Source organism: Danio aesculapii, chromosome 20 (assembly GCF_903798145.1).
Source record: "Danio aesculapii chromosome 20, fDanAes4.1, whole genome shotgun sequence".
In the NCBI taxonomy this organism is placed as follows: domain Eukaryota; kingdom Metazoa; phylum Chordata; class Actinopteri; order Cypriniformes; family Danionidae; genus Danio; species Danio aesculapii.
Window position 1 is genome coordinate 51,963,419 of NC_079454.1, and position 19,200 is coordinate 51,982,618.

At 37.2% G+C, this 19,200-nt stretch overlaps 1 protein-coding gene across 1 annotated transcript in view; it reads right to left on the minus strand.

Annotated features, from left to right (window-relative positions):
* rbm25b (RNA binding motif protein 25b) overlaps positions 1–19,200 on the minus strand; it is a 44,068-nt gene that overhangs the window by 24,580 nt on the left and 288 nt on the right. The window contains exons 2-7 of the mRNA XM_056480813.1: positions 15,460–15,583; positions 9,153–9,202; positions 7,484–7,651; positions 7,338–7,395; positions 4,789–4,955; positions 2,428–2,613 (exon numbers count right to left, since the gene is read on the minus strand). Of these exons, the coding sequence (XP_056336788.1) occupies positions 2,428–2,613; positions 4,789–4,955; positions 7,338–7,395; positions 7,484–7,651; positions 9,153–9,202; positions 15,460–15,565 (735 nt within the window). The 5' untranslated portion in view covers positions 15,566–15,583. The remainder of the gene's footprint in view (positions 1–2,427; positions 2,614–4,788; positions 4,956–7,337; positions 7,396–7,483; positions 7,652–9,152; positions 9,203–15,459; positions 15,584–19,200) is intronic.

The window sequence follows — 19,200 nt, forward strand, 5'->3', positions numbered from 1 at the left end:
AATCAGGCAGACAAAGCAGACCATCGCATCATCACGAAACGATTAAAATGAAAACAACCAAACAAATGACACGTTACTGTACAGAATTACATTACATGTCTATACGCACAGGCCTGTGTATTTTCATTCATTAGATTTGTTTACTCGCCGATCAACTGTTGGAATCGTACATCGAGTGGTCTTGCCATTAACAGAGGGATGACCCAGCGCACCATCCATAATATAAAACTACAGAATTTATCCGTTTTTAACTCTGTATAAAATGTTTTTTATACAACAACATCCTTCTTTCGGCAGAACGGCACATCTAGACTTATTCTCCCCAAAGCATAATTAAGATTTAAATGATTAAAAATCTTTCTAATAAAACTCTACATTTATTTTTTATTTTACCACATCATATAAAACATAAACATTTGTAGGAGATAAAACACATTTTTTACGTGCATTTTCCCCCCAATATGTTTATAAAGCAGCACTGAGCAGGACTTGATGACAGAAAGGAATTAAAAGGTAGTTTCTGATGGTTTTTCTCACTCAAAAATGCTCTGTTTGCACGATTTGATTAATATCATCGTATTCAAATACTTTATAAATAATATAATAATCAAACCTCCTCTGTCATTTATTGTTTTTAGAAAATATCTAAAATCTTTTTTTTTTTCAGATTAGTTAAAGGAGTTCAAAATTGCTTGAAATGGTTTAATTTATTTTAGTGCTGTCAAACGAGTTTAAAAATTAACTAATTAAATCACACTTTTTTGGCAATTAATCGCAATTAAAAAACAAACTTGTAATTTCGGCTATTCAAATGTAAAATTAATGTAAACTCAAGACAAAGAACCCATTTAAATTCAAAATACGATTGTTTATCAGAATGTCTGCTTAACTTGTAACACAGATTTCTTCATGTAAACAACATGCCCACAATAAACCATCAAGATCCTCAAACTGTTGGCTTGAAAGTCATATTTATTACAGAAATAAAAACACAGGCATGTAAGTGCCTTTTGAACAGCCTTGAACTAAATTTGTTTTTTCTTTCCCTTATTTATTTCTTTTATGGTGCACGTACTTGTGTGTGTGATGGGAAAACTAGTGTAGTGACAGCGGCACACCATCTTGCAAACTCCGCCTCTGCTTTCACTCCGCCCCTAAGTCCCAACTGGCCCTCTTTGACCCAAGGTATTCGGCGGACTGAAAAACGCCGGTCGCTGGCCCCGAGAAAGCCCCGCTTTGGCCTGATCGGCCCCCAGACGTAAGTATGGAAACGCGACTGGCCCTGGCTAGCTTGCTTTAGGCACGACAGTGAAAACGCAGCTGATATTATATCAGATTAGCATCTCGCTCAAAAAATAAGAGCAAAGGGTTTGATATTGCCATTACAATTGCTATGTAAAGCTGGACTATTTTGTTGTTGTTTTTTTTCAGCTCCCTTCGAATTTAAACAGTCTTACTATTTTTGCATACATTCGGGCGAATTCTGTATCTGAATGGAGCACTTTTAGCTTAGCTTAGCATAGATCATTGAATTGGATTAGACCATTAGCATCTCGTTTAAAGAAAATAAAAAAGTTTGATTTTGCTATTTAAAGCTGGGTTCTTCTGTAGATTTTTTTTTTTAGTTAATTGTTTTTCCAGCTCCATAACAATTTAAACAGTTTTACTATTTGTGCATCCAATTTTTCGACTTCTGTACCTAATGGTAGCACTTTTAGCATCTCGCTTGAAAATAAGCAGTTTCAAGATTTCTATTTAAAGCTTGACCCTTCTGTAGTTTATTTTTTCCAGCTCCCCTAGAATTTAAAGTTTTACTATTTTTGCATCCATTCAGACGAACTTTGTATCTGATAGGAGCACTTTTAGCTTAGCTTAGCATAGATCATTGAATTGGATTAGACCATTAGCATCTCACCCAAAAAAATAAGCGAAGAGTTTGATAATATTGCTATTTAAAGCTTGAATCTTCTGTAGATATATTGTGTATGAAGACTGACAGAAAACTAAAAGATGCTATTTACTAAGCTGATATGGCTAGGAATTAGGGCTGAATGACATACAAATTACATTTGCAATTAAGCAAAAGCTGGAGAGGAAAGTACAGTGATGTGAGGGCCAGAACTTGAAACAAACAAATTTTGTATTATTCTTGTAATCTTATCAAGTACAGTCTGATTTGTCATAAAGTGAAGGTGGTGCAAAATTTGATGAAGAAATTCTCAATGCAGAAAAAAATCTGATATTGCATCTACTGTAATTAAAAAATACATTGCAATATCCATTTTGGCAGTATTGTCCAGCCCTAATAGTAAAATATTTTTGATTTCTATATTTAAAATTAAGCACAAGAAAAAATTTACTATATTTTTGATCAAATAAACACTGTCTTGGACAGAATACTAATAAAACAGGTCAACTAAAGCCAACCTCGTCCTTCTTTTCTCTCTTCTTTTTCCTGCGACTCGACTCATCGTCCTGTGACTGAGCATTGAGCTCACTTGAATACTCCCGGATCAGACCATCAATGGCACCTTTGACAATCTGGTCCCGCTTCTTAGTTTCTTCATCCAGAACCTCCTCTTCCTCTTCACCAGCATCTTCTGCCTTACCATTCTGCCAGAAACAGAGACGACCATAACTCAGTATCATTTAAAGTATGAACACATTTGAGATTTTCACAAATTTAGAAACGTTATGTTATGTTAGAACTGCAATCTTTAGGTTATAGTCCAGTGCATCTGGAACGTATTGATAGCACTTCACTTTTTCCATATTTGTTTATGTTACAGTCTTATTCTAAAATGGATTAAATTCATTTATTTCCTCAACATTCTACACACAATCCCCCATAATGACAATGTGAAAAAAGAGTTTTTGAAATAGTTGCAAATTTATTAAAAATAAAAAAGCTGAAGAATCACATGTACATCAGTATTCACAGCCTTTGCTCATTACTTTGTTGATGCACCTTTGGCAGCGATTACAGCCTCAAGTCTTTTTGAATGTGATGCCACAAGCTTGGCACACCTGTCTTTGGGATGTTTTGCCCGTTCCTCTTTGCAGTACCTCTCAAGCTCTATCAGGTTGGATGGGAAGTGACGGTATACAGCCATTTTCAGATCTCTCCAGAGATGTTTAATAGGATTTAGGTCTGGGCTCTGGCTGGGCCTCTTAAGGACATTCACCGAGTTGTTGTGAAGCCACTGCATTGATATTTTGGCGGTGTGCTTTAGGTCATTGTCCTGCTGGAAGATGAACCTTCACCCCAGTCTGAGGTCAAGGGCACTCTGAAGCAGGTTTTTCTCAAGAATGATCAGTGGAAACAGAATGTACCTGAGCTCAATTTAAAGCTTCACGGCAAACGCTGTGAATACTGATGTACATGTGATTTTACAGCTTTTTTATTTTTAATAAATTTGAAACAATTATAAAGACTCTTTTCACATTGTCATTATGGGGGATTGTGTGTAGAATGTTGAGGAAATAAATGAATTTAATCCATTTTAGAAAAAGGCTGTAACATAAACAAATGTGGAAAAAGTGAAGCGCTATCAATACTTTCCAGATGCACTGCATACATGTATAAAACCACATATTAATTGGCTGAACTTACAGAAATTATCCTATATAGTGATATATTGGCCCGTTTCCACTGAGTGGTACGGTACAAGTCAGTACGGGTCACCTTTATCAGGCTTGCGTTTCCACTGCTGAAAGGGTACCAATGGTGGGCGTGGTGTACGACAAAGTTTCAGCCGATCTCATTCTCACTCGAGGGAATGTCTACAGTAAAGCTGTACAGGTCGATATCATATGAGAAGCTCTTCTCACAAAACAGACGCTTTACACACATAAATACTCTATAAATGTTCATTACTAACCTTTCTATGAACAGGATTTGATTATAACTGCAGATCAATGCAAAAGCCTACTGTAACGTCTGCGATTAAATAAAATAAATGCCACATATATGAACACATACAGACCTTTACAGTCTCAGCAGTGTATTAAAAAAAAATGGTGCTTCCTTTGTTTTCATTCTCCTGGCTAGTGAATGAGCTAGTGACGTATCTCTGTAAACCAATAGCATTCAGCTGCACGTCCTGCTCCACCTTTTGGTACCCTTTATGACGTGCTAGGAACCTTTTGGAAAGTACCCAGAAAGTGGTACAGTACGGTTTGCATTTTGGTACCTTTTGACAGTGGAAACGGCCATAAAAGTGTACCAAACCCTACCACTCAGTGGAAATGGGCCATATATCTTTACCAAGATATGAGGTTATTTATATTGTAACATAAGTGTGTGATATCGCCGAGCCCTAGTTTACAATAATACTTTGTCATGGAGAGAAAGTCACAAGCTTAAAGTACAACATTTATAGTTTGTATTTTATTTAGCAGTATTGCATTCTGGGCCTGTAATAGTTAGCTTTTGAAAAGTGTTTTATATTTCAGTGACATTTATTTAAGGATTACCCTTAAATTAAATATAGTTTAAAATAAAGTGAGGAAAATAATCACACAAGAAGGACTACATTGCGTATACACTTTAAATTGCAATAAATAAGTCCTTTCCATGCTGTGGTGAGTATATTTAAACTATTGCTAGATTGAATGTACAAAAAGTTCTTATATCATGATATACATCATTATTGGGATATGAAACGACATTTCATGATATGAGATTTTTCGTTCAAACTTACCAGTTAAAAAAAGTTAATCTTCTTAATGAATAAACAGACTTTTCTTAACAACAACTTGAAATCTGAGAACTGGTATAATACTAACTCCATTTGCGCTGGTGCTCTTCTTCTTTGCTTTCCATTCATCCAGCTGTGCTTTGGTTTTGGCATCGACTTTGACCAGAAGTTTCTTTTCTCCAACCTGAAGCTCATGTAGTAGCCGTAGAGCTCGCAGAGTAGATTCAGGCTCTTTGTACTCGCAGAAACCAAATGCTGAAAGCCAAAAAACAAAACAAAGGCTATGAGCATCCAGCCTGTCGTGCAAAACATTCACAGGCAGTGAAACATACTGAACTCAAGAGATCATGATCAATGTAGTACCAGTTTTTTTTTTGCCATTTCCTTCTAGGTGCATGTATCATTTTAATGTTTAGATTTAAATAGTAAATGAATTTGTAATCTTCTATACACCCATGGGTGTGCTAGTCTGAAAAGGATGTGTGTTAAGGCGTATTGTTGGGGCGTTGTTATTTTGAGAAAACTAAAATAGGCAGCAACGTTGACCAACTAAAGGCTGCCGCTTTTATTTGTTATTTAAAGAGCACTTTAGTGTTATAAGCCTATGCTGGTCCAAAACACATGTACATGTTGCTTATTATACACACATGGATGTACAGCAGTACACCAAAATATTTAAATATGAAAAATTAAAGGATTAAAATATAAAACAATTTATTATTGTCTACTTAAATATAAAAACTGCTTCCTCTCGTGCCTTCTTTACTTCAAGGGGCTTAGGTGGAATCCGGCTCTGTTGTAGCCAGTTTATTCATGACAATTTACATTTGTTTAATCTTATTAGTAGTAGTATTTACTATATGCTCATTTATATTTGCTTTTATAATTATTTATTTACATTTGTCCACCTGTCGGAACTTACCAATTGATGCATCAGAATGAGGTAAAGGTGTAGGAAGTGTGTTTCGGTAGAACCACATTTTGTTGTTATTGTTCATATATTTTTTTATTTAAAGGGAACATAGTTGACCTCTTTTTTATGATTTAATATTAATATTATGGTTGTTCTGAGTGTGCCAGTTTAGGTTCAGTTTAAAACACAATTCAGATTTTTTTATTATAATGTGTTAAAAAGTGTCATGTTGGGGGCGTGTCCACAGTTCGCTGATTTATGGGTGTGTTGCCTCACATGTAAAATAGTTTCGGCTTCCCCCCAACGTAACAAGGGGGCGGGGCCATGACCCGCTCTGTGTTTGCAACACAGACAGGCAGATTGAAAGGAGGAGGAGATGATCAGCATTCAGTCGTACATGTACGACTCGGACACAGACCAAGCAGAGAGTACAAAATCATTTGTGTCTTTGTACAGTTTTACAGCCAACTGTGTGCTAGTTTCAAGTGCCGAGCTTGTACACAGAAACTAATAACCACGCACACTGAATTAACTTTGACTGAGGCACTGGATGCGCCGCTCGAAGCCGCAACACGGCACACCAGACACTCTCTGTGACGCGGCAGTAACATGAAGTGTCCCGAATCGTCGCGCCACGCATTTTTGAATTCTAAACATAGGTTTCTGCAGCGGTCCGCAGCGCCCAGCGACTTGAGTGTACCCTGATAGAAACCTATGACTAGAATTCTAAAACGCATGCTAGTTAAGATCACAGGGAGCTTCTGTGATCGTGAGAAATGCAAACGGCTGAAGTATAAGGTAGACTCAATGAGAAGTACGAATGTTTGCAAACCTACCTAAAGATACAACCAATAATTCAGATTAGAGCGATAATGTGGAGAATATTGATCTTGTGTTGAGCCCAATGAGCCTTGCATCTAAAAATAGAGCTAGCGTGTTCCTTTAGTGATATCGCTTCGACTCACGCTGAAAATGGCGGACGTGAATCAACAAACTGAGGATATGATGACGCGCCTGTCAATCAATATTGGTGGGCGGGGGTATCGCTCTCCTACGTAAAGATGCGGTCGGTTTGAAAACAGCTCCAATTGGTCCACCGTTTTTATGTTGTTAATTTGAAAAAAAAAAAAAAAGCACTGGGTGTGTTTATATCACCCCAATATGACAGTCTATACACCATACATGCACATATGTCTGTCCAAACAGTTTGAAAAGTAGATTTTTTACCATAGGTGCCCTTTAATTAGAAATTACAACAGAATTTAGAGATCATTTAAGTGCAAAGATCTGTATCAAAACTGCGTTACTAAATTAAATATGTAACGGATGTCAACAGCCAAGTGCGTCTACCACCATCCAAATCCATGGTCAAAAAGAAGAAACCAAAAGAGGTTCGTTTTGTAGATGCTCTTTAACCGTTTTCATGATCGTGAAGCGTTCAGTTTCTCACGTACAAAATCCATCATGTGAATAGCGAATATGCCATGGTGCGATGCAACTGACTCTTAAAGGGAATGTGAGATGAGATTCTGATCGGTTCAATGCACATTATGTCCAAAACACACCCATCATTCAATAAAAGAATAAAAATCACCCTTTTAGCCCATGCGCCTGGAGCACAGAGCATCCTTAAAATAGTGGATTCAGACACACCCTTAGTACTTTTGCACGATGTGCTTTATCCTTTGCATTTAGATCATTGCCTAAGTGTTAAAAATATTCACCTTGGAGTTTCCCTGAGGCACCTTGAACTCGTTTCCAGCTCAACACCAAACCGCATTTCTGAAACACAAGCAATTATCATCAATACCCTCCTGGTACAAAAGCACTATTTTAATTATAATTAACGGAGCTTTAATTAGACACTCACAGCCAGCAGCTGTCTGATCAGCATATCAGAGGCCTTTTCAGAGATGTTCCCCACAAACACAGTAGTCGTGGGACCGCTGCTGTCGTCATCTTTTGCATGAGCAGCTATGTTTTCCTTCCTGGGAGCAGCAACTTTACTAACCACAGACATCGTCGTGGGCACAAGAACCTGATACAGCACATCCCAATTAATATGTAGCATGTGTCAAACAATGGCATACAAAAATATGGTTTTCTCTGAAAGACTTTATTATTTTCTTCAGTATTACATATTTTTAATTAATTATGCAACAAAAAAGGGGCAAATGAATAACAGAAAAAAAAATCTCAGGAAAAAAAACATTTTTTGATTTTTTTTTATAGTGGAAAAATAGTTCACGCAAAAATAAGAGTTTACTCATTATTTACTCTCCTTCAAATGGTTATAAAACTTTGAGTTTTTTACTTCTGCTGAACACAAAAGAAAATATTTTGAAGAAAGCCGGAAACTTGTAACCATTGACTTCCAAAGTAGGAAAAATAAATACTATGGAAGTCAATGATTACAGGTTTCCAGCTCTCCAGCAAATATTTTTCTTGTGAGTTCAACAGCAGATACACAAAGTTTCGAACCATTTGAGAGAATACATACACTACCTGACAAAAGTCTTGTCATCGATCTTAGTTGTAAGAGTAACAAACAATAACTTGACTTCTAGTTGATCATTTGGAAAGTGGCAGAAGGTCAATTTCTCTGCTGAATCACCTGTTGAACTGCATCCCAATCATCACTAATACTGCAGAAGACCTACTGGAACCCACAAGGAGCCAAGATTCTCTAGATATCAGTCAAGTTTGGTGAAGGAAAGATCATGGTTTGGGGTTCCATTCAGTATGGGGGCGTGCGAGAGGTCTGCAGAGTGGATGGCAACATCAACAGCCTGAGGTATCAAGACATTTGTGCTGCCCATTACACTACAAACCACAGGAGAGGGCAAATTCTTCAGCAGGATAGCGCTCCTTATACTTCAGCTTCCACATCATAGCTCCTGAAAGCAAAGAAGGTCAAGGTGCTCCAGGATTGGCCAGCCCAGCCAGATATGAACATTTTTGAGCATGTCTGGGGTAAGATGAAAGAGGAGGCGTTGAAGATGAACCCAAAGAATCTTGATGAACTCTGGGAGTCCTGCAGGAACGCTTTCTTTGTCATTCCAGATGACTTTATTAATCAGTGATTTGAGTCATTGCAGAGATGTATGGATGCAGTCCTCCAAGCTCATGATGGAGTCAGACACAATATTCATTCTGTTTCCACTGCAGCATGACCACATATTCTATACTGGACATTATTGAAGGTTCAGTGACAAGACTTTTGTCTAAGCAAAGTCAGACCTTTCTGTCCTCATTAAATAATTAAAAATCAAGGCATGATCATATTTTATTGTGGTAAAATAAGCTTCATCTAGAGGCCTTTGCCTTTCATAAAAGCCACTTCTGAAACCAAATGATTAACTAGAAGTCAAGTGATTATTTGTTGTTCCTAAAACTTGGATAGGTGTATTTTGTTTTTTGTTAGGTAGTGTTTTACAGAATTTTAATTTTGGGGTAAACTGTACTTTTAAAATGGCCAAACTAATACATATTAGTAATTATTTTATTATTTTTTTTATTTTAGAATAAAAGAATATTACCGCAGGGGCTGGAGCCATAATCCCCATGTGGACAGGAATCATTGGGGTTCCTAAAGAGGACAAACACAACATGCATCAGTGTAAATCACAACTTATATTAAGCGATTTGCATTATTCAACATACTACCAAATATAAACTAGGGATGCACCACATATTCAATCCATCTTTATTTCTGTAGCACTTTTACAGTGTAGACTGCGTCAAAGCAGCTTAACACAGAAGTTCTAATAAATGTAAACTGTGTCAGTCCAGTTTTCAGAGTTGAAGTTCAGTTCAGTTCAGTGTGGTTTAATTTTCACTGCTGAAAGTCCAAACACAAAAGAGCAAATCCATTGATGCACATATCGATATGGTTTCAGCTTCACAAAAAAAATCACAGAAACTGCAAAGTCCAATTGGGATTATAGTTGACCAGGAGCCACAGGTGAAAACTTATACAATCATTGCAAAGATTAACCATAAAGTTACCAAAATGTTTAACATTAGCATGCGTTTATTTAGGCCTGAGACTGTGAGCATTTCAACCAAGTTTAAAACATTCAGGCACAACAAAAGATGCTTGTAGGTTTAATAAGGATAAATTGTATTAATGTATATATAAAAATGAACATTATACAGTGTTATTTTACACTTAATTATTCATTTGTGTACCTGAATACTGCTACTAGACACTAGACTCCCACAAAACCAATAAAGCAGAGTTTATTTCTTCTGTATTTTTGCTCAAGTGTATTTATCAATGCTTGTGGTTGGATTAATATGCACATTGCGATATTGTATGATTGTACAAGATGAAATGAATAGCTCTTTTTGGGAAAAAAATCCCTCTAAAATTATGAATACTTTCCAAAAAGAGCTGATCATTTCATCTGGTACAATTATACTCAATATCACAAAATACAATCGCAGAAAATTTAAAAACTACAATGTCCATTTTTTCCAATATAGTGCAGCTCTAATACAAACCCAAGAATATCTAGCAAAGGAAAGAATTAACAGTCTCTAATCTAGCTTGAAAAAAAAACTACATTAAAGGTGTCAAACAACCCATTAACTTCATAATGGCCCATTTAGCAGCATGGCTATAAAGAAATTAGACAGACTTGAATATTCAAGCAACAACTTGCCATTAGAATTGACCAAATCCGTGACAGCTGACAGTTTAATAACAGCTGACTGAATACTTTCATTGCGATCAGATTTTACATATGTTTTTGCTATATGTGATCATTCAAACAACTTGGGGGGGGCTTTCACATATTGCTTCTTTTGCAAAAACAAGTTTATTATTTCCCATGGAGGTGCGTGGCTTCCTTTTTCCAGGCACACCTAGTTAAAAACATCTCAACTTTTCAGAACGCTAGTTTCTTAGTTTGTCATCCTTTGAGAAAAGTTGATAAAGAAAAGTAACACGCATTACGCTTTCCATGCTCTTTTAGCCGCAATATGTGAACGGCCTACAAAACTTTACATTTTAATAGGGCTGCCCCCAAATAGTCGACTAAACTTTAGTCGATATGAAGAGGGCTTGGTCGAATACATTTTCATTAGTCGGTTAGTTGCAAAAAAAAAAAAATCACGTGAAATTACGCAATCAAGGGCTGCGCAGTCAGTGTATGACATCAGCAACGAGAGATCAACGCGATCTCGTGCCTCACGGTATACCAAAGCGCACTTGTGGGAGAGGTGTCTGGCTGACGCTAATAATTATGTCAGGAAAAAAGTCCAAAGTGTGGGATCATTTTGAAAAGGCGAAGGACGACCCTAAAAAGGCTGTTTGCAAACTCTGCAGGCAAACATTTGCCTATCACTCGTCAACATCAAATATGTCTTATCATTTAAAACATGTAAGTAGTAACGTTAACCACCTCACATGGCCCCTCGTTTTAACAATAAGGATATAAACACATTTGCGCTGTTAAGTTAAATCATATTCATGGTTTTTGACATGCATTTGTCTCTAGGCTCATCCACAATATAGCAGCGATGATATGGCGTCGTGCGCTTCAACTTCGCAGTCAACAATGAAGCAGCAGAGTTTAGTTTTGAGACCCCCTCTAAGTGAGAAAAGAAAGCGAGAAATCACAGAGAAAATCGTCGATTTCATTGCGCTTGATATGAGACCAATCAACGTTGTCCGTGGTGACGGGTTCAAAGAAATGTTTAAATTCCTCGAACCAGGCTACACCATTCCCAAACGCGACACAATAATGCATGGCTTAACAAGCAAGTTCAACACGACTAAAGAAATTCTTGTTAAGAAAATACAAAGTTGTACAGCAGTCAGCTTTACAACAGACACGTGGACCTCTATCCAGAGTGAGGGTTACATGACCGTTACTGCACACTTCATGTCTGAAGATTGGCAACTACATTCTTTTGTGTTGGAAACAAAAGTGCTGGAGGAGAGCTACACAGCAACCAATATAAAAGAGCGACTCAGTGAAGTGATGGAAGAATTTAAAATACCTGGAGAAAAGAGGGTAGCAGTCGTACATGACAATGCCGCTAATATGGTGTTGTGCACAGAACTGATTTCTAATGATCCATCCTGGGGTAATGCGAAGGGCGTCCGTTGTGCGGGGCACACGTTACAGTTATGCATAAACGTGGCTCTTAAAACTGACCCCATATGTCGATGCATCGCTGCTGCTAGACGCCTTGTAGGGCATTTCAAGAAAAGTACCAAGGCTACAACAGCTCTGACTCATAAACAGAAGCAGCAGAATGTTGCAGAACACACTTATCCAAGATGTCTCTACAAGATGGAACTCCACGTACTTCATGCTGGAGAGACTCTTGGAACAGAGATGGCCAGTTACAGCTGTGCTGTCAGACCCTGAAATTACCAAACGGTCTGAACGAGGCCTAGATCTCACAACAGCACATTGGCTGACAGCGGAGGACACTGTAGCAGTGCTAAAGCCTATGATCACTCTCACTGAGCTGCTTTCTCAGGATTTAAACGCATCCCTATCTGCCACACTGCCCATGTTAATAAACATGAAGAGACGCCATTTGGTGCTGCGCAACGAAGACAGTCCCACCACAAAAGCACTAAAGACAGAACTAGCAAAAGAAATCGACACGAGATGGCAAATGACGGAAAATATTGCGACCAGCATTTATATACAAGCTGCTGTCTTAGACCCACGTTTTAAGAGCTTGTCATTCTTTGACCAACACGAACGAGAAGATGCGTACTCCACAGTGTCGGATCTGGCAGAAAGTTTATCTACAGAATCTGCGCCAGAAAGCGAGCATGGCAGCATTAGCCCAGCAGAGGAGGGTGAGCCCGAACCGAAAAAGGAAAAGCAGGCCGAGATATCCATGCTTATGGCCATTGATGAGGAGGAGCATGCAGAAGAGAAGGATGAACTAAAAATGTACTTGGCAGATAAAACAAAGGTTGATTCGGGACCATTGGCATGGTGGCTAAAAAATGAACATCGATATCCAAAGCTCGCTAAAGCAGCTAAACGCCTCCACTGTATCCCTTCCACATCCACTCCATCAGAGCGCATCTTTTCAAAGGCCGGCTTCATTGTGAACAAGTCGAGAAGCTCCCTTCTTCCCAGCAATGTGGACAAGCTGGTGTTCCTCTCGCATAATATGAAAAAAATAAAATCGAATTGAAAGCTTAGGTAAGAATGCTTAATTTCCTTTTTGTAGTGTTTCTGTTTGCTATCCGTTAGGCTATATATATAAAAAACGGGTATTTTTTATATCGGGTAGGCTATACAAATAAATAAATACATATTATTTTTATTTTTTCGTTTTTATATAATGCAGAAATTGTTTTTTATTCTGTTAGAAAAATTAGTCTGATGTTTTTAATTTGTTGTTTCAAGTCAAGACTCATCCGTCGTCCTAATGGCAGTTTGTGGCTTTGCTCTGATATTTTTTATTTGTATTAGTGTTCTTTAAATTATTTGTTCCACATTTTGTCTTAAATATAGTTGTAGTAAACAATTTAATCAAATATTTAGGCTGTTAATTTGTTTGCCGCCGCCTTTTTTGTTCTAAGTTTTGGCGTTGTGCGATGTGCATTTATTAAGTTGTTCGTTTTTGTTAATTTTCCTTTTGAACAATATAAAAATTATATAAGTTTGAAAAATTAAAATAAGTTTATTTGATTTATTTTAAAGAACGAATTTAGTTTATTTTATTAAAAACTGTTTTTTTTTTTGTTTGTTTGTTTGTTTGACATGTAACTGTTACAGTTTGTATTTTTGATAATAAATAATTAAAATGCACAGGCAGTCTGATTGCTGTTTTTATGTCATAATTAGCCTATAACGTTCCGGCCACTGATTTTTGTGTGTAAGCACTGTATACTTTAAACGCTTTACTATTCCGTTTTAAGCGCTTAATTTTCGTTTTGAATGCGCTAATATCATGCTTTAGCATTTTCTGTCATATGGAAGTGTTAAACTTCAACTTGGACTATATTCCTAGTATATACGCAAGTTATTATATTAACATCATAAATGGACGATTATTTGATTAATCGCTAAAATGCAGGAGTGTTAGTCGACTAGGAATATCTTTAGTCGGGGGCAGCCCTACATTTTAACAGTATACGTTCTCTCCAAATCAATTCTATGACTTTGCTCTTGCTAACACAACGTCTGCATCAGGGGTTCTCAAACTTAGTTTTGGAGGGTCAGTGTCCTGCAGAATTTAGCTCCAACTTGCCTCAACACACCTGCAAGGATTTTAATAGAAAGCCTAGTAAAGTTGCAGTCACACTGTGCTTTTTGCCCTATAGTAGGTATGTACGATATATCGGTGGCCATATTGTTATCGGCCGATAAATGCTACTTTAAAGATTATCGTTATCGGTCTGATGTCAAAATTAGGCTGATATTTTTAAGCCAATAAATTACGTAATTGTACAGAAGTGCCTGCCTCGCGCATTTCTCCAGTGCACTATAGCGGAGCTTTCCTCACATTGTTTTTTCCTTCAAAGTCTGTCCAATCTTTGTGTGGTATTGCTGGGTGTTAATAACTCTGTAAGGAAGCATATTCCTTTTTATTGTAGATGTGTTTGATAGAGTGTCATTGTGTATTTTGCTTTAAATCACCTCGGGAAAAATATTATACGTGTAAACATCACAGCAGCGATGCACACGTGCTAAACTACACCCTGGGTTGTTTGTAATCTAATATGATTATTGGTTATTATCTATGCACTGCTTGCCATGTTGATGTAAGCTTGTATTCAGTTTTTTTTTTTCTTTATAATTTTTTTCAGGGTTTTCACCTTTATTGGATAGGACAGTAAAAAGTATTGACAGGAAAGCATGGGGAGCAGAGAGAGGGAAAGGATCGGCACAGGGCCGTGAGGTGGAATCGAACTCAGGTCGCCGTGAGCACCGGAGTGCATGTGTCGACGCACTAACCACTACACCACTGGCGCCGACAAGATTGTATTCAGGCTATTACCGCGCGCGCGCGCGCGCGCGCGCGCACACACACACACACACACACACACACACACACACACACACACACACACACACACACACACACACACACACACACACACACACACACACACACACACACACACACACACACACACACACACACACACACACACACACACACACACACACACACACACAGAGCCGACAGAGCCTTCACAGCAGCACCGGGGAGAGGTGCGCCAGACACTGAATCCAGCATAGGGGTTCTTAACCGTTCGTCACATTCTGTCTTTATATTATACACTGTGTTTTTCATGAAGTCATCTGTGCTCAATGCTCAGGTGTTGTATCAAAATCTGACGCCTTCAGTTAGGGTGTACTTAAACTATGTACAGTTGCCTTGAACCGGGCCAAAGCACACTTGTCCCCCCACCCCCTCGCGATATCGGTGTATCCCTACCCTGTAGACTTCCATTCATACGTACACCAATGCAACAGACCAAAAACGCAAGCTCTTGCGACAAGTTTTGCAATTCGCTGCATTTCAAGCATGTTGAACTCTGACCTGCAAAATCACATCACGTAACTGCGCGAGACGAATCGAAGATGAAAACATGACCTCTCTGGACAGAAATGTAAAATATGAACCAATCGCTCGCTTTTTTAAAATGTTTAATCCCGCCCCTTTTAGCAGCACCATACCATAGCATTTTGCATGCTCAAACGCTAGTGTGACAGCAGCAAAAGAGCTTGATTAGCTAGCCCTGGTGTGTCTGATTGGGTTGGAGCTCAAATCTGCAGGACACCGACCCTCCAGGACCGAGATTGAGAACCCCTGGTCTACATGATAGGTCTAGTAGTTTATCTATATTACCGGGAGGCATTGTTGGTGGAAATGCAGCAAACTGTGGTGGAGGGATTCCTGGAGGCAACGTTGGGATGCCTATTTGTGGCCGGTTGAGATGAGGAGGGAAAGACATCTTGGGCAGGACACCCACCTGAAGTGGAGGAAAGAAATTGTATTAAAATCACTGCAAATAAATGCATTCAGGGCTCTACAGTGCGACCATTTCAAACACATTTGCAACAAAAACTTACTGTGTGCCAAAAGAAAACAAATATTAATGCTTACTTGTGTGACTGACCCGTTCAAAGCTTAAATAAACTCCCAAATTTCTTTACATGTTCATGGATATGCCAAAAGGATAGAATGTATTCATGTGAAAGGAAGAGATAAGTTAAGGAAGAAATAAGTTTAAGTAATAGACGAATGATGTATGTGGTAATGGGGTGGGAAAATAATAAGCTAGTGCTTCATCCCACTCCATTTTCGACCATGTTGAGATGTATTTTTTGTTAATGATATTTTATGTATGATACTTTGTTCGAAACTAAATAAATCAAATCAAAATCACACATCAACAGCCATGTTTGTTCTTGGCAGTCACAACAAACTTAAACAACTATCAAACGACCTCCGCCTAAATACACAATTCATGGACTCATGCTCCAGTCATCACCCCTTTTATTAAACAAAGATCAATATATCTTCATCAACACTGACGTGATTGCAATATCATTTTTATTTTATGTCATAAAACTTCAAAAAGCCTTGTAAATCTCCAGTATGACTGCAGGGCTTTTCCAAAGAGCATTTCAATGCATGTGCTACAATAATAAGCTTAATATGCTTAGTAAATTATGATTTAAATATAATTTATATAAAATGTAATTGTTTTACTTCCTTTACTCGTGAGACCTCAATGTACATCCTCAATAACGTCATTGTTTTACTTCATGAAACTTCAATGTAATATCAAGAGCCACAGGTGATTTCTTCTCCCTATGTTAACGTTGTCATAAATATTGATAAATATCGATACTGAAATATTTAGGATGATACAATCTTGCTTTCGATTAGTAACGATATTGGCTTTGCTCTCTCTTCTCAATAGCAGGGAGATGAACAATTAATAATAATATTAAGTTAACACTTGTTTTAATAAGAAAATAAGATGAGATCTCACTAATTTAGCTTTTGTTTTTATAATTTATTGTTTTTTAAACTTAAAGCGCTCCATTTTACCGATCTAGGTGCAAAGTCTAAAGCTCATGGCGCAAAAGGATTAAGGGCATGTCTGAATCCACTTTTGCTATTGTATGGATGGAAAATACACTCTGCACCCCAGCACATGGTCTAACAGGCATGTGCTTATTCTCTTAATGAGTTCCGGGTGTGTTTGAGCATAACGTACATCCATTAGCCTACATATTAAATTTAGTTTGTTAAGCGCAAAGATTTGTTTCAAAACTATTTCTATATTCAGTTCTAATTTCCAGCAAATTAATAAATGAACAATAATAATGAAGTGTGGTCAAAAAACTGAGTTATATCCAAACACACGCCCCATATGGGGATGCAGACGTCTCCACAACCCCCACAGATGGAGAAATCTAAACTAGTTTTTATTAAAACAAACATAAATGCGCATGTAATAAATAATACTGCTAATAATAATAACATTATACAAATTGGCATGAACTGAAAACCCCCCAAGATGAAGGCAGTGGTTTTTATATTTGTGTAGAAAATCATAATTTTTGTAACATTTTAATTCTTTTTTTTTTCATATGTAAAGATATTTATGTATTGCTGTACGTCCTGTGTGTGTTAAGCAATGTGTAATGTGTCTTAGTCCTAACGCACTCTGTGCAGGACTTTAGAGCAGCTTTTAGTTCCTCCTTTTAAGACCGGCACACTCATGAGTCCGCAAAGTGGCGCAAATGAATTTGCTATTTAAACAACGTGGCACAAAACGTGAAAATTATGGTTGTTCTTTTCAGAAAATAGCAACAAATCATACCATACACATGTATAATGTGTATAATAGGACCCAAGGACTGCTGACATACCTGGTATAAGCATTATATGTTATTTACTTCATTGACATACTTTAATTGTTATGGAATTAGTCCCCCACGGTATAGAAAATGGTATTAAACATCGATATTTCTCAAGGTATAGTATCAAAGTTGGAAATTCCACTATTGTGACAACACTAGTCCCTATAGACTTTCTTGACACTTAAAATGCCAATTGCAGTTGATGTGCATTGTTTTCCTCAAGTAAAAACGATACCTACATCTTCGATAAGCTGATGGCAAGTAACTAAAATTGAAAGATTCAAAAGCTTTATTGTTATACGCACAGAAACACCACCACAGTTTTAAATTAACAATAAAAGAGCACCTTTTCATTTCATAGCACCTACATTGCTATTATTATTATAGATGTAAAAAAAAAATGCATTAAAGTGGTTAAACGGTGCATAAATAAGATGAGAGAAGAGAATCACAATAACCCCAGCTGAAAAAATCTAAGAATAATAAATCTAAATTCAGGTTGTTTGATCAAGTGACAGCTCAGAATAACCCTAAAATTCAGTAGAAATGTCTGAGTAAAAACAATTTCATTTTTAACAGAATTGAATTATACTAGTCAAGCTGCATCTAATTTTGCCTTGATTTGCTCGCAGATGTCTTTTGCATTGTCCTCTATCTGTCGAATGACAGAATTTACATTTTACAAGATATTCATAAAACAAACAAAAAAAAAAGAGGTTATTTAAAAATAGAAATGACAATCTCTGTTAAAATCATTCACCCCTGACCATCATTCTTTCTCTCTTTTCAGATGAGATGGTGGGCTAAATCAATGGGCCAACTTTGGCCTGCAGGCCCTAGTTTGGGCATCTCTGCTTTTAATGTTGCAGAATTAGTTCCCCATGGTATCGGAAACATATATTTTTCAAGGCATCGTATCAAAGTTGGAAATTCCAGTATCACGACAGCACTAGTCTGTATAGACTTTAACACATAACATAGTGGTTGCAGTCAATGTGCATTGGTTTACTCAAGTAAAAAAAGCACCTACATCTTTGATAGGTTGATGGCAATAACTAAAATTTAAAGATTTAAGAGTTTTATTGTTTTTATATGCACAGAAACACCACCACAGTTTTAAATGAACAATTTTTTTTTCATGTTTATGTTAGAGCTGCAATTCATTTCGTAGCACCTAAATTACTATAGGTGTAAAAAATGCATAAAGGTGGTTAAATAGTGCATAAATAAGATAAGAGAATCACAAAAACACCAACAGAAAAAAAATCTAAGAATAGTCAATCTAATTTCAGGCTGTTTGATCAAGTGACAGCTTAGAATAACCCTAAATTCAGTAGAAAGGTCTGAAATAAAACTCAACTAATCAATCTGAAAGACCTAAAGCCACTTTAATATGAATAAAATGTCATTTAAATATGCACAACATCAAGCTAAAACACCTGCCATCAAACCGAAAGTGCTGAAATCAACTTGAAATCAGTTGCAAGGACTGAAAAATCGATCTGAAATGATGTTGATGGTCTGAAATTAAGCGGAGATGAACCGAAACACCTGAAATCAGACGAAATGCATTACATCGATTCAAAGGCCGACTTCACGTTGGTAACGTGTCCAACCATTGACGTTAGCTAAACAAATAAACACCTATGTTATAGCCAACAAGCTTACACTCTTATATCACGTAGCTTTTATGGCAAATATTAATTTCGAG